Here is a 22,094-nt window from a genome sequence, read left to right as displayed (position 1 = left end):
CATGTATGTGGTGCACATATATACATGCAGGCAAAACACCCATATGCATAAAATAAAAACATATGCTGGGTGGTAGTGATGTACTTCTTTAATTTGGGAGGCAGAGACAAGCAGATCTCTGAGCTCAAGGCCAGCCTGGTCTACAGAGTGAGTTCCAGGACACAGAGAAACCCTGTCCCAAAAATCAAAAATCAACCAACCAAAAAAAAAAAAAACAAAAAACAAATGAAAAAACACTAAAACACATATTCACACATATATACTAAAAAGAAAAAATAAGGGGGACAAACCTGAGGAAGATACCCATTGTTGACCTCTGGCCCACACATACATGCATGTCTGTGCATATACACCTGCATGTGAGTGTATACACACACTGAGAAAGATAGAGAGGGGGGTGGGGAGAAACACATTCTTGTTTAAACCCATGAGAAGGTAGAGGGCAGCAAAGGATGTTGAGCAGAAAGGTCAGAGAAGATCCTGTATATATGCTCAGGCTGGGGCCTGAGTGGTGGCCTTTAAGTCCCTGGGGCCTGTCACAGAATCTGTTAAGAGTGGATAGTCTCAACCCCCTCCTGTCTCTTACCATCAGGGCACACAGCTCACCGTTCCCTTGCTGTGGTCTCTGATGACTTACCCCTCTCCCGGACCCACAGTACCTACTCAGGCAAACTCTGTGGTTTCTGTGGGAACTATGACGGGGACAGCAGCAATGATTACCGGAAGCCGGATGGCACAATGACACATGATGAGGATGAGCTGGGGAAGAGCTGGCAGGTAGAAGAGGAAGAGGACAAGAAGTGAGTGGGGCTCCCCCCAGGGGCCGGGGGTGGTCCTCCATTTTCAACCCTCTGACCGTGCTCATTTTAAGATCTATCAGAGCTGGGCTTAGCTGTTCGTGCCTGTCATTCCAGAAGAGGTGGAAATGTCTGGAGCTGCAGACATGGCAAGATCCAGTTTCTAAAATCCAAGAGCTGGGGATATAGCTCAGTGGTAGAGCCCCTGCCTAGAATCCCCCAGTGAGGGGCCGGGGTGTGGCTCAGTGGTAGAGCACCTGCCTAGAATCCCCCAGTGAGGGGCTGGGGGTGTGGCTCAGTGGTAAAGCCCCTGCCTAGAATGCCCCAGTGAGGGGCTGGGGTGTGGCTCAGTGGTAGAGCCCCTGCCTAGAATCCCCCAGTGAGGGGCTGGGGGTGTGGCTCTTTAGTGGAGCACTTGTCTAGTACACACCAGATGCTGGGTTTGATCCTCAGCAATGTAAAAATTGAAGCAAAAGTAATGGGGTTAGGGGTGGGGGGAGTTTGGTAGTTCCTGCCTGTGATCTTTATGTTTCCAGGGCTATAGGAAGGTCAAGGCCAAGCCTGGGCTAACGTAGTGAGAGTGTCTCAAAAAGAACAAATTAAGCTGACTAGCATTGCCCTCTTGTCTCTCCCTACCTGGAGACTCCAGCTGTTCCACCTCGTTTGGGCTCTTCCAGTCCTGCTGACTGCTTGGGTTGGGTCTCTTCCAGGTGTCAGAACAAGAAGAGCCCCCCATCTTGTGACTCAGCCTTGGGGAGAACTATGTCGGGGTCCAACTTATGTGGCCAGCTTGTTGACCCAAAAGGAACCTTTGAGTATGGAGGAAGGCGGATGGGCTGCCTGGGGTTGCTAGGCACTAGGGTTTCTCTGAGGTGGAGCATAGAGGCTCTGCCCTCTCCTGCCCTCTGAGTTAGCTTCTCTCCCCAGGGCATGCCTGCTCTACATGAAGGCCTCATCCTTCTTGGATAACTGTGTAACGGACATGTGTAGCTTCCAGGGGCTCCAGCAGATGCTCTGTGCTCATATGTCGGCCATGACTGCCACCTGCCAAGAAGCCGGCTATGCCGTGAAGCCCTGGAGGGGACCCGAGTTCTGTCGTGAGTTAGGACCCAAAGCACTGGGGGATGATCTGGTACAGCTTCCGCTAGATACAGACATGGTACAACCTATTGATTCCCTACTCCAGTTACATATGAGGACAGGGGAGTGAGGAGAGTTGGAAAGATGTCTGAGAAATATCAGTAAGCTGGCTGGACAGCAGTCCTGTAATCTCAGCTACTTGGGAAGCTGAGACAGAAGGATCTCAAGTTCAAGACCAAGCTGGGCAACTTAGGCTTATTTCAAAACAAAAAGACAAAAAGAGGGCTAGGTGCATGGCTCAGCAGTAGAGCATATGCCTAGAATCCATTGACAGGGGGCTGGGGTTATGGGCTAGTGATAGGGTGCTTGCCTAGAATCTGTCAGTGAGAAGTTAGGGGTGTGGCCTGGATGCAGAACATTTTCCTGATGTGCCTAAGACCCTGGATTGAATCCTCAGTGGGGGTGGGGGGTGGGCAGGAGAAGGAAGAAGATGAGGAGGGGGACAAGAAAGAAGAGAATAGGAGAGGAGGGAAAGGACGAGGAAGAGGAGAAGGCAGATCAATAACCATCCATAGTCACTTGGTTCTGCAGGGAAGAAGACAGTGTACTCTTGTGCCCCCCGGGTCTCATCACATTCAGTGCAGACTGAATGTGTGAGGCTGTACTGAAGCTCTGGCATGGACACCCCAGTCCTCTGGAGAAGCTGCATTAGCAGACGCCCATCCCCAGGACCAGGCTGTTCATGGCTTGCTGGGTATCACACTTGCTTACTGAGAATGTCGACATATCAGAGTGCCTGTATCCTCTAATTTGGAGCTCATCTGCCTTCCATGGAGGGCCTTTGTAGCACCCAAGCAACAAGCTTGGTTTAGGCAGGGGCTTTTGTTTGGTTTGCTCTTGGAGCCAGAGACTCATGTAGCCCAGGCTAGCCTTGACCTCACCATGGAGCTTAAGATGGCACTGAATTCTTGATCCTCCTGCCTCCACCTCCTAGTGCTGGGACTGCAGGCATGCACCATCACAACTCGTTTATGTGGCATGGAACCCAGGGCTTCATGCGTGCATACAGGCACTCTACCAAGCGAGCCACACCCTCAGCATGCAGACAAGTCTTTTAGCTTCTAGCCGCAAGCCCTACCGGTCAGCTGGGCTCCTGGGCTCATCTTCTCCCAGCCATATTTCTCAATATTGGTCACAGCATCTCTAGCTGGGACCTTCTTAGCATGTTCCCTCCTTCTGTACCTGGTCTCATCTATCTCCTTTTGAAATCACTTTCTGAGTCAGGTTCTCACTCTGCAGCCCAGGCTGGCCTGGAATTCTTAATCCTGCTGCCACAGCCTCCTGACTCCTGGATTTACAGGTCTGCACTATGACGTCCAATTTGCCTGTTTTCTTACCTAAGCTTCTCCCTCCACAGCCTTGGACTGCCCTCAAAATAGCAGGTACTCCCTGTGTGCCAAACCATGCCCGGACACCTGCCATCCTGGATCTGCTCTCCAGCCCTGCCCAGAACAGTGTGTGGAAGGCTGCGAGTGTGACCCTGGCTTCATCCTCAGTGGTTTTGAGTGTGTCCCTCGATCGCAGTGTGGGTGCACCAATGTTGAGGGACGCTACTTTAAGGTGAGCAGCTGGTGTGAATCCCTCAGCCCTAGAGACAAAAGGACTTGCTCTGAGTTTCTGAAGCCCTGTGTTGATGTGGGGGAGTGGAGGGGACAGGCAAGAAAGAGGAAGCCAGAGAAAGCAAGAGTAGCTAAGGCTGGCATACTGGATCCATGCTCTCATATCTCCCTCTTCCTCTCCCTCACTCTCTCTCCTGGCTCAACTAATTTTTTTCCTTTCCTCCCTCTTTTCCTTTTTTTTGATGTTGCTGAAGATAGAACCCAGGGCCTTGTGCATGTTTAGTAAGAGCTTAACAACTGAGCCACACCCCAGCCCCTCACTGGGTGATTCTAGGAAGCAAGGTGTCTACCACTACTCCAAGTCCCTAACTAGGGGTTCTAAGCAAGTCTCTATCACTGAGCCATGACTCAAGCTCTCACTGGGGGATTCAAGGCAGGAGCTCTACAACCAAGTTGTAGTACTAGTTAATGCACCAGAGCCGTAGCTTTTTTTTTTTTTTTTTTTGGTTTTTCGAGACAGGGTTTCTCTGTGTAGCTTTGTGCCTTTCCTGGGACTCACTTGGTAGTCCAGGCTGGCCTCGAACTCACAGAGATCCGCCTGGCTCTGCCTCCCGAGTGCTGGGATTAAAGGCGTGTGCCGCCGCCGCCCGGCTGAGCCGTAGCTTTTTACTTGTTCTTCTTTTCCTTTTTGTGTGTGTGTGTGTGTGTGTGTGTGTGTGTGTGTGTGTGTGTGTGTGCCTGTCCTGGATCTTGCTCTGTAGCCCAGGCTGGCTTCAAACTCACCGAAATCCGCCTGCCTCTGCCTCCCAAGTGCTGGGATTAAAGGCCTGTGCCACCACCGCCCAGCTGCCATGCCAAGGCCAGAGGAAAATCTGCAGGAGTTAGCTCTCTCCTTTAGTATGTGGGTCACTGGATTGAACTCAAATCCTCAGACTTAGTTAAGCACTAGGTGTTCCCACCTACTGAGTCACCTGCTGGCCTTCTTTTTTTTTTTTTTTTGGTTTTTCGAGACAGGGTTTCTCTGTGTAGCTTTGCGCCTTTCCTGGAACTCACTTTGGAGACCAGGCTGGCCTCGAACTCACAGAGATCCGCCTGGCTCTGCCTCCCGAGTGCTGGGATTAAAGGCGTGCGCCACCACCGCCCGGCCTTTTTTTTTTTATTTTTTTTATTTTTATTTTTAACATCTTATTGATTTGTATGTGTGGTGTGTGTATAGTGTGGAGGCCAGTGGAGGATGCCAGGCATCCTGCTCTATCACTTTCTGCCCTATTTCCCTGGAACAGCATCTCCCACTGCACGTGGTACACTACTAAGCCTGTTCGATACCAGCCTCTTCTGCACCTAAGCCCAGAGCTTCAGGAAGACAAGACTGCCGGCAGGGAAGCCATCTCTTACTGCTCTCCCTTCTGTACCCCAGATACAGGAGCAGTGGTTTAATCCAGACTGCAAAGAGATCTGCATTTGTGAAGGCAACAACAGTATTCGCTGCTGGCCCTGGAAGTGTAAGGCCCAGGAAGCCTGCAGCCATAAGGAAGGCATATTAGGCTGTCATGCCCAAGGTGAGCAGTCAAGTCAGCATGGGAGGTGAGCAGGGGCTTCGTGTGAGAGGATGGCCATGGTTCACACTGACTGTCAACTTGACAGGTTCTAGAAACAAGTCTTTGGTGGTGTCTGTTAGCAACTTTCTAGATTCAGTTAATGGAAGTGAGAAGACCCACACTAAATGTAGGCCTCATCATTCATGGGCTGGGGTCCTGGACTGCATAAGAAAGAGAAATAGAGTTGAGTGCCAGCATTCATCTCTCTCTGCCCCTCTGACTGAGGATGTCATGGGAGCTGTCTCACACGCCCTTCACCGTGCTTTCCCACCATGATGGTTTTCCCTACACACTGCAGGCCAGAACACACCATTCTTAGCTTAAGTTGCTTTTGTAAGGTTTTGGTAATATAGTAATATAGAGAAATATGGTAATAGAAAGTAATAAGGAAAGTAAAATACAGTAATGTAGAAAGCATTGCCAAAAGCAGCTTTCCCCCAAAAATAGGGGCTCAGCTAGAGATTGTGTGTTGGTCATCTTACTGAGATTGGAACAAATATTGAGAAAGACCCATTTATTTATTTTGGTTTGTTTGAGACAGGGTTTTCTCCGTGTAGTTTTGGTACCTGTCCTGGATCTCACTCTGTAGCCCAGGCTGGCCTCGAACTCACAGAGATCCGCCTGGCTCTGCCTCCTGAATGCTGGGATTAAAGGTGTGAGCCACCACCGCCCGGCCCGAAAGACCCCTTTATAAAGAGGTTTAGCTGCTGGGGTGGTGCCTGCCTGGAATCCCAGCATTTGGGAGGCGGAGGCAAGAGGATCACGAGTTTGAGGTCATCCTCAGCTATATGAGACTGTGTCGATATTTAATTTTAAATTTTGTGTTTGTGTCTGTGTGTGACTGGGTGTACACGTGAGTGTAAATACCTGAAGAAGCCAGCGAGGGTGCCGCACACCCTGGATTTGCAGTTACAGATGGAAGCTACCAGAACTCCACATCATAGGTGCTGGGAACTGAATTCTGGCTGCGGAAGCAGCGAGTCCTCTTCACTTACCCTGCACCATCTTTCCGGCGCAGAGACTGTTTAAAAAATGCAATAACAGAAAGAAAGGAAGGAGGGAAGGAAGGAAGGAAGGAAGGAAGGAAGGAGGGAAGGAAGGAAGGAGGGAGGAGACAGAGAGAGAAAGAGAGAGATAAAGAAAGAAAGAGTAAGAAAAAAGAGAGAAGGCGACAGAAGATGGATCCGGGGAAGAAGTGAATCTGCGAAACCCGCAGCTTGACAGAATACGCTGCTCTGGGCTGTGGGAGCCTAGAGCGCAACAGGAAATTCCTTCAGGAAAGATAGGAAGAGCAGCTGTCCAGCGAGGAAGTCTGGGTCTGAGAGGAGCGGCCGGGAGGAGCGCGGGAGGTACTTCCGGGAGGAGCAGCAGGCCGTGAGGAGCGCGGCAGGTACTTCCGGGAGGAGCAGCAGGCCGTGAGGAGCGCGGCAGGTACTTCCGGGAGGAGCAGCAGGCCGTGAGGAGCGCGGCAGGTACTTCCGGGAGGAGCGACGTGAGGAGCACAGCAGGTACTTCCGGGAGGAGCCCCAACCGGACCGTGATAGGCACTTCCGGGCAACAGTTTCCGTCAGGAGCGCCGGGGGAAGATTCCTCTGCGAATCTGAGAACGCTCGCTCGAGCAGGGAAGAGAAGGGCGGAGAGGAGATTCCGGGAAGACGCGTCGTGTGCAGGTCTGGACCTGGTGCTCTGCCGAAGAGCCAGTGTGCTCGAGCCCTCCGAGCACGCGAGCGGAGGGCCCCACCCGAGTTTCCAGAAACACGGGGTGTCGGCGATAGCGTCCGAGCCTCTGGTTGTGGGAAAACTTCTGATCCTAGAACGTGTTTCCTTCCATAACCTTAAGCTACACGCGACTCATTGCTTTCTATTACCGCGTACATTCTTGGTGAGGTTGTCATAACGTGTCTTTATTCTTTTGTATTGTTTTTCGAGACAGGGTTTCTCTGTGTAACCCTGACTGGCCTGGAACACACTCTGTAGCCCAGGCTGGCCTCGAAGTCAGAGATCCCCCTGCCTCTGCCTCCTGAGTGCTGGGATTAAAGGCGTGCGCCACCACTGCCCAGTTACGTGTCTTTATTCTTTGGAGTAGATATGGTGTACACTTTCAGAAATAAGCCAATTTGCTGGGCGGTGGTGGCGCACGCCTTTAATCCCAGCACAGAGGCAGGCGGATCTCTGTGAGATTGAGGCCAGCCTGGTCTACAGAGTGAGTTCCAGGACAGCCAGGGCTGTTACACAGAGAAACCCTGTCTCAAAACAAAAATAAAAAGAGCAATCACCAACAACAAAATATTCAAAACCAAAAACCAACCACAACAAACAAAAATAAGAAATAAGCCATTTAATTTGTTTAAGGACTTTTGTTGGAGGAGTTTTTATTGATTTCTTGCCTTCAGAAATAAGAGTAATGTGGCAATTTGAAGTCTAAAGAGTTGGGCCTCTTTTTTTAGTGGTTGATCATTCTGTGGAGGAGTTCATCTTTTTTAAGGTCAAGTTGACATTTTCTTTGGCCTAAATGTCACTGATCTTTACCACCAAAGAGTTTCTTGGTTTCTGAGTTTGTGGCTGCATGATTACTACATGTCCTATCAGGAGGCTGAAATTTTTTATCCCTCAAATAATACAGGGGAGCAAATCTGCAGAACAATTTCCACCTGACACCAAGCCATACTGGGAACAATAGCTGCTAAGAGCAAAATTTACCTGGAAAATCCTAATTTGGCATTGTATTTTTAGACTTTCCTTCAAATCTCATGAAGCAAAAGCAAGGCATTTCTCGAACATAAGTGTTCTAGTTTGTTTTCTGTGCTGTCTGTGGTAAACATCAGGGCCAAAAGCAGCTTGGGGAGGAGTAGGGTTATTTCAGCGTACAGGTTAACAGTTCTTCATTGAGGGACGCCAAGGCATGGACCCGGAGGCGGGAACTGAAACGGAAGCGTATGGAGAAACAGTGCTCCTGTTTGCTTCCAGTGTCAAGTTCAGCTGTCTTTCTTAAACAGCCTAGGACCACCTGCCGAGGGATTGTACCACTCACAGTGGACTGGGCCTTCCCACATCAGCTAGGAATCACGAAAATGCCCCCCAGATATGCTCACAGGCCAGTCTGGTGGAGGCAGGTTAGCAACTGAGGTCCTCTCCTTCCAGGTGTGTCAGATGGTTATCTGAAGCTAATGATGGCAGTAAGAACCCCAAATTAAGGCTGTCTGCTGTGATTTGTAATGCTCAGTTCCATTCTCCCGAATTTCTATGGATTTGAAAATACTACTACTTTTGTTCATTTGGGCTTAGGTAGAAGCTACTCAGGGTCCTATAAACATAGGTCTTTTTTTTCCCTAGGGCCAATAAGCCAAAGAATGATGGGAGGAGAGGGGAATAGTTGAGAGCAGAGGAGCAAATGTCTTGAGGTCTGTTGACTAGAGTGTTAGCCCACAATCCTTTGAGGCCGTATACTTCTTTGAAGCCGTTTGTGTAGAAGTAATTGGACTGTGTGAAAAATCAATAAATGTCTTATTATTTAATAAAAGGAGGGGGAGGAAGAAGAGGGAGAGAAGAAAGGAGGAAGAAGGAGAGGAGGACAAGGAGGAGGGTTTCTTTGGTCTCCCAGTTTGGGAGGTTTCACTCTGTGATCATTTGATTTTGTTGATTTGGGTCCCATGATTAGGCAGTACATCTTTTTTTTTTTTTTTTTTTTTTTTTTTGGTTTTTTGAGACAGGGTTTCTCTGTGTAGCTTTGCGCCTTTTCCTGGAACTCACTTGGTAGCCCAGGCTGGCCTCGGACTCACAGAGATCCGCCTGGCTCTGCCTCCCGAGTGCTGGGATTAAAGGCGTGTGCCACCACCACCCGGCATAGGCAGTACATCTTGTTGGGAAACATGACAGAACAAAAAATTGCTTACATTATGGCTGGAACATGAGGGAAAGAACCAGAAAGAAGCTAGGATCCCACAATCCCCTTTCAACAACATCCCCCCACTGACCTTAAACCTTCTGCTACACCTAAAGTTTTCACCACTGCCCAACAACATTGAGCTAGAGAATCAAGAATTGGCACATGAGTCTTTGGGATTCCACATCTAAACTTTCAAAGTAGGATCAGCATCTTCAAGGGCTCAGAAAGTGAAATTGAGGACGGCAGTCTCTGTTCTTGACCTTCCTGGGCCAAGCCAACAAGTCTTCCCAGAGGAGACTGAAGTCCAAGGATGTGTCATGAGTCGCACCTCAAAACAGCCTCCCCAGGATGGCAGCCTTGACTTGAGGCTTCCGGGGGGTGGGACAATGAGACACCAAAGCCTGCCCTTTCCTCCCCAGGTGAAGCCACCTGCATTGCCTCCGGTGACCCCCACTACCTGACATTTGATGGAGCTTTGCATCATTTTATGGGCACCTGCACTTACGTCCTGACCCGGCCTTGCTGGTCCAATTCTCTAGACAACTTTGTTGTGAGTGCCACCAATGAGATCCGTGATGGCAACTTGGAAGTCTCCAGCATCAGAGCTGTCCACGTGCAGGTCTTTGACCTCAAAATCTCCCTGTTCAAAGGTCGAAGGGTCATGGTATGTGTCTTCTATTGCCTCCTAGACCCCACACCACCCCCCAACCTCTCTCTCCTTCCCTTTTCTTTCAGTTACTGCTATTTTTGAAGTAGGCTCGCATGTGTCCACACTGGCCCAGAACTTGCTTATGTAACTGAGGATAACTTTGAACTACCAACCCCACCCCCTGCTTCCACCTCCAAGAGCTGAGCTCCAAGACACCTCCATTCTGTTCTCTGTTCTTTTAACCATGCCCCATTTGGTCTTTGTCCCCAGTTTCTGACCCTCTCTACTATATCCTGCCCATTTCTGCAGCTGAACAACCAACGGGTGGCACTACCTGTGTGGCCTTTGAAAGGACGGGTGGCCATTAGGTTGAGCGGCATCTTTGTCCTGCTCTACACGAACTTTGGGCTTCAAGTTCGATATGATGGAAACCACCTAGTGGAGGTGACAGTGCCTTCCTCGTACACTGGCTCACTCTGTGGGCTGTGTGGTAAGACCCTTGGGGACATCTGCCCCCCCTCCCCATGTCTCTGTTGGGTGTCCTCAGGACTTGTCAACCAATGAATGAGCTGAGGGCACCAGACCCAAAAGCAGGTACCTGGGAAAGCCAGAGGGAAAGAGGAAAGGGTTTCCAGATGTGATGCTACATGCCTGTAAAACTGGTATTCAGGAGGTAGAGGCAGGAGGATCAGGAGTTCAAGGTCATCCTCTGCTAGGTAGTGAGTTCAAGGGCAGCCTGGGCTTCATAAAAACCTGATTCAAAACAAAGATGAAAGGTGCAATGAGAGTGTAGCTCAATTGGTGGAGCTCTTGCCCCGAATGCAGGAAGTCTCGGGTTTCATCCCAGCACTGGATACACTGGGTGGTAGTGTACACCTGTAATGCCAGGACTTGGGAGATGAAAATAAGAGGATGAAGAGTTCAAGGCCATCCTTAGCTACATAGTTAGTTCAAGGCTAGACTGATATACATAAGACCTTGTCTTTAAGAAAACAAAACAACAACAACAAAAAAAAAACCCCAGAAAAACAAAAGGACAAAAGGGTTAGCTTTGATGTGGCATTAGGCAGTGTGTCTTCTAGTTGGGAAGGCAGTGGCCTCTGAGCTCTGGGTGACCGCTAAAACTCTGCTGCTTAGTGAGTTCAAGGGGAATACTGCAACGTATGCCACTCCTGTGGTGGCTCTCTTCCTTAGGGAACTACAACAATAACAGTTTGGATGACAATCTGCGTCCAGACGGGAAGCCTGCAGGCAACTCACTTCTGCTGGGAACTTCTTGGAAAATACTTGAAGCCTCTGATCCTGGGTGAGCTGGGTATATAGGGATCTGGGACTAGGTGAGTTGAGCCTGGGTGAGCTATGCTTGGGTGAGGTAGGTCTGGTGAGGGCTGAGTCTTAGGGAGGTAGGCCTAGAGGAAATGGGCATAGGGAGATGTACATGGGGATCAGAACATGGGGGAACTGGGCATCTGATGAGCTGGGCCTAGGGTAACTGGTCCTTGTGGGGAAGTCTGCCAGTGAGTGTTCCTTGTGTATATGGGCTTCCTCTGTGCTGCACACCCTGCTAACAGGAATCCAGTCAATTCTGCTCCTCATCCTCTCTGAGTTTCCAATGCTGGGGAGGGAACTCAGGGCTTTACCCATGTCAGATACACACTTAACCAATAGCTAGAGTCACATCCCTGACCTGAGGCTGTAAATCTGAAAGGTTGTTCCAACAGGGCTGGGGGTATATCCCAGTGGGTAACGTGCTCTGCTAGCATTCGTGAAGCTCTGGGTTCCATCCCCAAAACCACATAAATCAAGCATGATGGTACATAGCTGTAATTCCAACAGATGGGAGGTAGAGGCAGGGGGATCAGTATTTCAGAGTCATCTGGGCCATATAATGAATTCAAAGCTAGTTTGGGCTTCATGAGACCCTGTCCCAAAAAAGGGGTTGGGAGGGTGGCTTAGCATTTAAGAGTGTTTGCTGTTTTGCAGAGGACCCAGATTTGGTTCCCAGCACCCACATGGTGGCTCACAACTACCTAGAACTACAGCCAAAGGGGATCTGATGCCCTCTTCTGGCCTCTCTAGGCACCTGCACTCATGTGCATATATCCACACACAGACACACACACACACACACACATAATTAAACACAATAAGCTAAACATTAAAGAATAAATAATAAAATGTAAACAAGCCAGGCTTGGTGGCTCATGCCTTTAATCCCAGCATTTGGGAGGCAGAAGCAGGGGGATTTCTGTGAGTTGGAGGCCAGCTTGGACTACATGGTGAGTTCCAGAATAGCCAGGACTATGTAGAGAGACCCTGTCTCAAAAAAATGTAAACAGTTAAATAAAATTGTTCTAACTCCTCAGGCCTATGTCAGCTGACTCTTCTTATCCTTGCCTTTGACGCAGGCATTTGAGAAGTCCTGCTGGCCTCTGGCCTTCTGCCTTCCCACTTGAGGCTGCCATTATATTTCCTTCCCATTTCCCCCTCTGTGGCTTAGCTTCGGCTTGGAGGATCCTTCCTCAAACCTAACCTTTCTAACCTTTCTTCTCCTCCTTATCCAGCTGCTTTGTAGCCGGGGGCAAGTCTTCCAGTTGTGAAGAGAACAACATGGACGAGAGCTGGAGTAAAAAATGCTCCATCTTGATGAACCCTCTTGGTGAGTGGCCTCTCCTCCCGGGGCCCTTCGTCCTCTGGCCTGGGCAAGAGATAGCACGGGTCATGCTGGGAGGAAGAGCCAGAGCAGAAGCAGATAGAAAGGCAGGAAGTCAACAGGAGTACAGAATGGCTGGTGGTTCCCTTCTGAGGAACCATGACTGACACACCCACTTAGCCATAGGTTCCCATTGCATCTGGTTTTGTCATTGCTGGTTTTGTTGTTGTTTATTTGTGTTTATTTTGAGGCAAGGTCCCAAGTTTCTCAGGCTAGCCTTGAACCCACTGTGTAGCCAAGGATGGCATTGAACTTCTGATCCTCCTGCCTCTTGAATGCTTGGGATTACAGATGTTCACCACCATATCAATTCATATGGTGCTGGGGATCGAACCCAGGGCATGCCAGGCAAGCACAACTGAGCTGCACTCCCAGTCCCTGTTAGTTTTTTTCAGATAAGATCTCAGTTGTAGACCGGGGTGGGCTCAGTCGCTCTATGTAGCTCAAGCTGCCCTCAAAATCATGGTGATCCTCCTGCCTCATTCTCCCGAGTGCTGGGGATACAGGCCTGTGATTCCATGCCTGAGTACATCCAGGCTTCGATGCAAGTGGACATAAATTAGCTGTACAAGTGCTGAGGAGATAGCTCAGTTGGGAAGTGCCTGTCTTGAAAGCACAGGACCCGAGTTTGATCCCTAGCACCCAAATGAAAAACCTGAATGTGGGGCTGGAAAGATGGCTCAGAGAGCAAAAGCACTCACCATCAACCGGAAGACTTGGGTTTAGTCCTTGGAATCCATGGAACCAACTCCAGATGTTGTGCTCTGACCTCCACATGTGTACTGTGGCATGATTATACCCCTGTCTCACAAAATGATAACAACAAATTAAAAAACAAAACAATCCACGCAGGCATGTTGATACACATGTGTAATCCAGTGCTGAGAGAACAGACAGGCGAATCTTTGGAGCTCACTGGTAACCAGCTTCACTGACTTGGTGTGTTCCAGCTGGGTCAATGAGAGACCATGTCTCAAAAAGCAAGATGGAGGGCTGGAAAGATGGCTTGGAGGATGCAGGTGCCTGCCATCAAATTTCATCTCTAGGGTCCACATGGTGGAAGGAGAGAACGGACTCCTGTGGGCTGTCTTTGACAGCCTGTGGTACATGTGCCCCCCCCCCACACAATTAGTATATATAAGGTGGGGCCAGTGAGATGGCTCAGCAGGTAAAGGTTCTTGCTCTGACTTGAGTTTAATCCCCAGAATTCATGTAAATTCGGAAGGAAAGAACTAACTCTACAGAGTTGTTGTCTGACCTCCACATGCCATAGCACATATGCCCATACATGCATATTGTACACACACAGTAATAATAATGATAATAAATAAAAATTAAAATGCAAGGTGAATGATTCCTGAGGAATGACACCTGAGGTTGTCCTCTGGTCTGTGCATGCACCTGCACATGCATGCACCTGCACATGCATGCACCTGCACACACACAGATACACGTATATCCCCTAAATTATCTGTACAGAAGCTGCAAGGCCCAGCTTGCCCACTGGGCTCCTGCTCCTCTCCTCTACCTTGTCTCGTCCTCCAGGGCCTTTCTCCAATTGCCACGAGGCGGTGCCCCCGCAGGCCAGCTTCTCCAGTTGTGTGTATGGCCAGTGTGGGACCAAAGGGGACACCCTGGCCCTGTGCCGCTCTCTGCAGGCCTACGCATCCCTGTGTGCCCAAGCTGGCCAGGTGACTACCTGGCGCAACAGCACCTTCTGCCGTGAGTGACCCCCCCTTCCAGCTCCTACAGCCCTTGGTGAATCCCGAGAACCCTGTCCTCTCCCGTCCCAAAGCTATGTTCCTCAGCCTGCATCCACACCCACCGGAAGTTCTCTTCCCTACCCATTCTGCCTCTCCAGCTCAGCTCTGTCTTACAGAGCCCAGAGCTTTCTTCCCTCCCTCTCCCTCTTTCCTTTTTCCTGTTTTTTCCTTTTTTTTTTTTTTGAGGCAGGATCTCAGGATCTCATGTAACCCAGGCTGACCTCCAACTTGCTGTGTAGGTGTGGAGAGCTGGGATTACAGGTGTATGCCACCATGCCTGACTCTATCTGATTTTTATATCATCAAAAATTTGGCCCTGTGTCTAGTTATTGCCCCCTTCTCCCAGGTTTTTTGTTTGTTTGTTTGTTTGTTTTGTTTTTGTTTTTTGAAACAGGGTTTCTCTGCTGGCCTCGAACTCACAGTTTCTCTGCCTGGCTCTGCCTCCCAAGTGTTGGGATTAAAGGTGTACACCCCCACCGCCCAGCTCCCTTCTCCCAGGTTTTAACAAAACCTTTTTTAAAAAAATTAATTAATTAAAAAAATTAATTAATTAATTAATCTTGAGACAGGGTCTCACTATGTAACCCTGGCTGTCTGGAACTGGCTATGTAGATCAGGTGCAGAGATCTGCCTGCCTCTGCCTCCTGAGTGCTGGAATTAAAGGCGAGCGCCATCCTCCTGGCCAGAAAGCAGTCTTTAAAGTGTTTTAAATTTACTTTGTTTTCTGTTTGGATTTGTTGGTTTTACTGTGTATGTATTTGTGTGTGGTGTGCATGTGCGTATGCCCCCTTCCTTTCGTGTATATGCAGACCATGATGTGTGTGTGGAGGTCAGAGAACAATGTGCATAAGCTGGTTCTCTCCTTGCATCATGAGGGTCCTGGGATCAAACTCAGCTCAACAGGTTGTCAGCAAGCACATTTACCTCTCATCTGTTACTGGCCCCTAGGTATTCATTTTTACATGTGTGGGCACACATGGATGCAGATATGTATGCCTGTGGGGTATATGTTTGTGTGTGTGTGTGTGTGTGTGTGTGTGTGTGTGTGTGTGTGTGTATGTGTGTGTGTGTGTGAAGAGCAGAGGCTGACCTCAGATGTCTCCCTTGATCTTTCCCCACTTTACTTGCGGAGGCAGGGTCTATCAATAAACCTGGAGCTTTTTCATGGGCTAGTCTAGTTAGCCGGCTTGCGCCTGGGACCCCTTGTCTCAGCCTCCTGAACTGTGGGATTCCAGGCAGACAAGCATGTCCGCCCAGGTCTTAGGAGCTGCGGGGTCCCAGTTCTAGTCCTCAGGTACTGGGCACCCCACCTGTTCAGCCATCCTCCCAGTCCGTTTGTTCCATTTCCAGACAGCCTTGTTAAGTAGCTCCAACTGGCCTTGAACTCTCTTGTGCAGTCTAGCATGTTCTCAAACAACCTCTTGCCTTCTGGGACTTGAGACCTACAGTGCTCCTTTCCCCTCTTTGTAGTGCTATAAAGATCAAGCCAGGGCTTTGTGTGTGCTAGGCAGACCCACTACCATGGAGTTAAACCTGTGTTAGCCATTTGGGGAAAACAGTATGGCAGTTCCTAAAAATAACTAAACTAGATTGACCATCGGATCTGCAATCCAGTCCTGCATGTGTGCAGAAAACAGTAACTTATTTGAACCAAAATTCTTCCACACAAGTCTATCCAAGCACCTTTCATCACAGCCAACAAGTGGACGCAAGTCTGGGCTAAAGGTGCTGACCTGTAATCCTTGTACTTGGGAGGCAGAGGCAGGAGGAAAGACGTTTGGAGGCCAGCCTGTGCTATCCAGAAAGACCCTACCAAGAACAAAAGAAAAAGATTGGAAACAATTCAAATGTCGCATCAACTGTGGAGTGGTTAAACAAAATACGGCATATTCATACAATTCTGTAGCTATAAAAAGAATGAAATACCAGTTCAACATGGATAGATGTTGAAAACTATGCTCACTTGGGGGGCCACAAAGCATCATATGTGATACCATTTGTATAAAATGTCCAGAACCATTTTGGATATTTTTAAGTGACAAATTAAAAAATTCAGTGGTAAGAAGGACATTCACTTTGTTCCATAACCACCAATCCCTACCACCATCCATCACTTGAACCTTTCCTTCCCCAGATGTAAGTCTGACCTGGTAACACTCCATCCTACATCCGCCTCAGCCCTCTGTCACTACAAACTTAACTTCCTGTAAGAACAGACATGGTCCACGCCTGTAATCCTAGCACTTGGGAGGTGGAGGCAGGAAGGTCAGGAGTTCAAGGTCAGCCTGGGCTACATAGGACTACATAGTTAGACCCTTTCTCTCTCTCTCTCTCTCTCTCTCTCTCTCTCTCTCTCTCTCTCTCTCTCTCTCTCTCTCTCTCTGTCTCTCTCTCTCCCCCTCCTTCTTTCTCTTTCTGCCCCCATCTGTCTGTCTGTCTCTGTGTCTCTCCCTCTCTGTGTGTGTTTGTCTGTCTGTCTCTCTCTCAAAAAAAAAAAATGGACAGCATGATACCTGAGGTCCAATGATACCTGAGGTTAGGCTTTAGCTTTAATATCCTTGCACAATCATACACCCATTCCCACACATATATCCACACAAGTGAACATGTACACACACAAAGAATCATAGAGTATGTGTCCTGTGATAACTAACTTCTTTCACTTAATATGCTTTTCCATGTTCATCCACATTATAGCACAGACCAGGGCATTCTTCATTTCTGAGGAAGAAGATGGGGTTTTAGACAGGATTTCATATAGCTCATGCTGGCTTTGAACTCATGGCAATCTTCCCACATCAGCGTCCTGAGCTTGGGGTTATAGGTTTGTCCTGCCATGCCCAAGTCATACTTCCTTTGGAAGCCTAGATAATAGTTCATTACAGAGCCATGAGAGCCATGTGTGGTAGTTCGTGCGTATAACCCCAGCAATCAAGAGGCTGAATATGGAAGATTATCAATGTGAGGCCAGCTTGGGCCTCAAAGTCCTATACTGGTCGGCCAGTTAATTGATCAATAAAATAGGGCATGGTGATACATGCTTGTAATCCTAAAGCTGGGGAGATAGAGGCAGGAGGATCAGGATTTCAAGGTCATTCTTGACTATATAGCAAGTTTAAGGCTAGCCTGGGCTACATGAGACCCTGCCTCAGAAGAAAAAAAGGCTATAACACCTCTCACACAAATAGACTAGGGTTCCCTACATGAGACCCTGCCTCAGAAGAAGAAAAGACTCTAACACCTCTCACAAAGATAGACCAGGGTTCCTCACTCATCAGTGAACCTTCCCAGGAACTGTCCCTCCAAGGTCAGGAGCGAGCAGTGCCATTGTGCCTTTCTTAACACTGGTGTTCTTCTTAGCTCTGAGGTGCCCACCCATGAGCAGCTACAACCCATGTGCCAACCCCTGCCCAGCCACCTGCCTCACCCTAAGCACCCCAAGAGACTGTCCAGACCTGCCCTGTGTCGAGGGCTGTGAATGCCAGAAAGGCCACATCCTGAGTGGAACCACCTGTGTGCCCCTCAGACAGTGTGGCTGCAGCGACCAGGACGGCTCCTACCACCTGGTGAGAGGCCGTATGGCAGGGGATGCTCTCCCTTTCTGGCTTCATGTGGGCATGGGGGGGGGGGTGAGAGAAAGCTGGAGGCCTCAGAGTGCAAGAAAAGGTGGGGCAGGACGAGCTGGGGGAGAGGACGAAGGCTAGATACTGAGAAGCTGAGAAAAACAGAGATCGAGACCCAGGTGTGGGGTACACACCTGTGATCTCAGCACTTGGAAGAGACCCAGATGTGGAGTGCACACCTGTGATCTCAGGACTTGGAAGAGACCCAGGTGTGGGGTACACACCTGTGATCTCAGCACTTGGAAGAGACCCAGATGTGGAGTGCACACCTGTGATCTCAGGACTTGGAAGAGACCCAGATGTGGGGTACACACCTGTGATCTCAGGACTTGGAAGAGACCCAGATGTGGGGTGCACACCTGTGATCTCAGGACTTGGAAGAGACCCAGATGTGGGGTACACACCTGTGATCTCAGCAGTTGGAAGAGACCCAGATGTGGAGTGCACATCTGTGATCTCAGCACTTGGAAGGCTGAGGCAGAAGGGTCTGAGCTCAAGGGCAGCCTGGGCTTCATAGATCCTGTCTCAAAGGAAAGATAGATGGACAGATAGAAAGAAAACAGAAGTGTGGGAGGAAGGAGGAGAAGGGAGAGAAGGGAGGGAGGGAGGGGAGGAAAGAGAATGGAGAAGGGAAGGAGGGAGGGAAGGAAGGGAGAAAGATGGGGGAAGGGAAGGGACCAAATACAGTTACCCTTCTGGGTTGGGGAGGGCTCCACCCATCTCCAGTTTCCAAGTTTCCTATTGGCTCTGCTGATGATGGCCATGCCCCACAGTTGGGGGAGAGCTGGTACACAGAGAAGACCTGCACCACCCTCTGCACATGCTCAGTCCACAGCAATGTCACCTGCAGCAACATGGCCTGTGAGGCCAACCAAGTGTGCCTGCGCCAGGATGGGCTGCTGCGCTGTGCTGCAGGTGAGCTGGGCTCTGCTGCCGGTCACTAGGAGCAGCTTTACTCATCCCCTGATGTACTGGAGTCTGATAGCCTGGCTGTACCTGAAGGACTTGTGGCAGGACTCAAACTGCCATCCCCTCACCCCAACTCCTGATCTTCCTGTGTCTGCTTACCAAGTATTGGGATTACAGGCATGTACCACCATACCTAGCTTTTTCTTTAATTAAAAAAAAATACAGTTAGAGCCGGGCAGTGGTGGCACACGCCTTTAATCCCAGCACTCGGAAGGCAGAGCCAGGCGGATCTCTGTGAGTTCGAGGCCAGCCTGGGTTACCAAGTGAGTTCCAGGAAAGGCGCAAAGCTACACAGAGAAACCCTGTCTCGAAAAACCAAAAAAAAAAAAAAAAAAAAAAAAAATACAGTTAGTTATTTATTTTGTGTGGGGAAGTGGGCATGTACCTTGTGCCTATGGAGGACAACTTATGTCAATCAGTTCTCCCACCATGGGGGTTCTGGGACTCAAACCCAGGTTTTCAGGCTTGCCTGCAAGTGTCCTTCCCTTCCACTCATCTCACTGGCCCCACACCTGCTCTCCCATGGTGTCTTAGGGTTTCCATTGCTGTGAAGAGACACCATGACTAAGACAACTCTTTTTTTTTTTTTTTTTTTTTTTTGGTTTTTCAAGACAAGGTTTCTCTGTGTAGCTTTGCGCCTTTCCTGGAACTCACTTGGTAGCCCAGGCTGGCCTCGAACTCATAGAGATCCGCCTGCCTCTGCCTCCCGAGTGCTGGGATTAAAGGCATGTGCCACCACCGCCCGGCAGGACAACTCTTATAAAGGAAAGCATTTAATTGGGCTGGCTTACAGTTCAGAGATTTAGTTCATTAGCTTCATGGTGGGCGGCATGCAGGCAGACATGGTGCTGGAGAAGGAGCTGAGAGTTCTACATCTTGATCTGCATACAACAGGAAATGTCTGTCACACTGAACATAGCTTGATCAAAGGAGACCTCAAAGCCCACCCCCACAGTGATACACTTCCTCCAACAAAGCCATACCTCCTAATGGTGCCACATTCTGTGAGCTTATGGGGGGCCACTTACATTCAAACTGTCACACATGACATATTATGAGCCCCTAACTGTGTGAGCCACACCCTTCCTATCTACCCTCAAGCCTTATGCCAGCAGATCCTCAGATTTGATTCTTTTCTTAAATGTGATCCTCCTCTTTCTTGGGTCTCTCTGGCCTGGACCAGGCAGAGAAGGTTGGACTGTGTCCTAGGGATCTTGGAATGATCCTTGAACTACCTCTTTCTTCACAGAGATGGCAGAGTGTCACATCTCAGAGGATTCTCAGATTGTGAGCTTTGATGGCCATAGCCATCCTATCCAAGACACATGTACTTACATCATGGTCAAAGTGTGCCACCCCAACATGAACCTGCCTTTCTTCACGATCAGTGCCAAGACTAGCAGGGACACCCACAGTAAAATCAAGACTTTCAGTGTCTATCAGCTATACATTGACATCTTCAGCTTCCGAGTCATTCTGCAGAGAGACCATTTAGTTCTGGTGAGCTGGGGACAGTGGCTGGAAGGAGGAGAGAACCCGGAAGGAGAGGCCTCTGGTTTCTTCACCTATTCATGGTTCTGTCTTCCTCTTCAGATCAATAACACGCCAGTCACCCTTCCTGCCACGACCCAGATCCCGGGAGTCAGCATCACGACCGAAGATGTCTATACCATTGTCACAATTAAGGACGAAGTTCAAGTCAAATTTGAGAGCAACAGTTTCTTAGATATCAAAATTCCTGCATCCTCTAATGGAAAGGTGAGAAAGAAAACACTTGGCTGTGTTGGTGGAGAGGTAATCTTTTGGGGGATAGAATGGCATCCCATTCTAACACACCAAAGACGTCATTCCCCAGCATAGAGGAAGAAGGCCAAATGTTCCTTTTTATGTAGTGATGGCAAGTACGCATCAATGAAAAATGCCCTTAGCACCTGGCATGTTGGCACTTGAGAGGCTAAGGAAGGAGGGTAGCATGTTCCATGCTACCCAGAGAGACTGTGTCTCAAAAATTAGAAGGCACAGGTTTTACTTCTTTTGGAAGAGAGCCTATCCAGGAAGCCCTGGGTTCCATCCCTGCAGTGCATAACCTGTGTGTAGTGGTACAAAGGAGTTGGAGGTGGAAAGAGCAATAATTTAAGGTCATCCTCAGCTACTCATCAAGTTTGAGGCCAGCCTAGGCTACAGAAGACTCTGTTTCCAAAGAATAAAAATTAAAACAATGAAAAGGCAGTGAGGGCTGTAGCTCAGTGGTAGAGCACCTGCCTAAAGCCCCAGCTTTCATCACCAGCACCGAAAAAGAAGAAAGTATGTACCCCTCTCTGCCCCCTTAGCACTGAAAACCCACTCCCCTCTGCCCTCCCAGGTCTGTGGGGTGTGCGGGAATTTCAATAGCGAAGAAGAGGATGAACTCATGACATCCAGTGATGAACTAGCTTATGATGAGGAGGAGTTCATGGAGAGCTGGAAAGATAAGGACATCGACCCCAAGTAATGGTCCTCTAAGTCTGGCCACCTGTTCTGCTTGCCTGCCTGCCTCTCCTTTTCCTCTTTCCTTCTCTCCTTCCTTCCATTCCCCTCCCCCTCCCTTTTCCCTTCCACCCTTTCAGGACAGGGTCTCATTCTGTAGCCCTGGCTGGCCTGGGACTTAATAGATTGACCAGCTTAGCCTTGAACTCACCAGTGTCCTCTTGCATTGCCTCCTGAGTGCTGGAATTGCAAGCATGCACCACTGCACTTAGCTTTTTTCTTTTGTTTTTGCAGTACAGGGGGCCTCAGACATGCTAGGCAAGGGCCTACCCTGGAACTATATTCCCAACCTCCATTTTATTTATTGTTATTGTGTATATATGGTGTGTGTGTGTCTGTGTGTGTGTGTGTGTGTGTGTGTGTGTGTGTGTGTGTGTGTCTTTAAGGCAGAGTCTTACGTATTCCTCGACAGTCCCAAACTCACCTGTAGTTAAAGATGACCTTGAACAACTAACTTTTTTGTTTGTTTGTTTGCTTTGAGTCAGGGTTTGTTTTTGTAGCCCTGGCTGTCCTGGAACTCAGTCTGTAGACCAGGATGTCTTGGGACTCACAAAGATCTGCCTGCCTCTGCCTCCCAAGTCCTGGGATCAGAGGTGGGCACCACCACAGCCCAGCAACTTTTTTCCCCAGATTTATCTATTGTATTTCATGTGTATGAGTATTTTGCATGTATGTGTTTATATGCACCATATGCGTTCCTGGTGCCCATTATGATCAGAAGAGGGCATTGGATCCCCTGAAACTGGAGTTATGTATGCTTGTAAACTATCCTGTGGGTGCTAGGAACTGAACCTGGCTCTTCTGCAAGAGCAACAAATTCTTAAGCACTGAGTCATCTCTCCAGCCTCCTTGAGCAACTTAAAACATTGTC

General features: G+C 49.1%; 1 protein-coding gene across 1 annotated transcript in view; it reads left to right on the top strand.

The window, feature by feature from the left end:
- The window catches only part of Zan (zonadhesin), a 104,189-nt gene that overhangs the window by 21,306 nt on the left and 60,789 nt on the right, over positions 1-22,094 (top strand). Inside the window, exons 20-34 of the mRNA XM_059249792.1 lie at positions 657-800; positions 1,508-1,612; positions 1,725-1,894; positions 3,295-3,497; positions 4,914-5,055; positions 9,400-9,644; positions 9,939-10,119; positions 10,824-10,935; positions 12,194-12,288; positions 13,888-14,064; positions 17,466-17,671; positions 18,502-18,643; positions 19,947-20,197; positions 20,291-20,455; positions 21,060-21,184. Coding sequence (XP_059105775.1) covers positions 657-800; positions 1,508-1,612; positions 1,725-1,894; positions 3,295-3,497; positions 4,914-5,055; positions 9,400-9,644; positions 9,939-10,119; positions 10,824-10,935; positions 12,194-12,288; positions 13,888-14,064; positions 17,466-17,671; positions 18,502-18,643; positions 19,947-20,197; positions 20,291-20,455; positions 21,060-21,184 — 2,463 coding nt within the window. The remainder of the gene's footprint in view (positions 1-656; positions 801-1,507; positions 1,613-1,724; positions 1,895-3,294; positions 3,498-4,913; positions 5,056-9,399; positions 9,645-9,938; positions 10,120-10,823; positions 10,936-12,193; positions 12,289-13,887; positions 14,065-17,465; positions 17,672-18,501; positions 18,644-19,946; positions 20,198-20,290; positions 20,456-21,059; positions 21,185-22,094) is intronic.

The sequence above is a fragment of the Peromyscus eremicus genome, chromosome 23, assembly GCF_949786415.1.
Source record: "Peromyscus eremicus chromosome 23, PerEre_H2_v1, whole genome shotgun sequence".
Classification (NCBI taxonomy): domain Eukaryota; kingdom Metazoa; phylum Chordata; class Mammalia; order Rodentia; family Cricetidae; genus Peromyscus; species Peromyscus eremicus.
The sequence above is the reverse complement of the archived record's forward strand: the minus strand, read 5'-3'. Positions and strand labels throughout refer to the sequence as shown.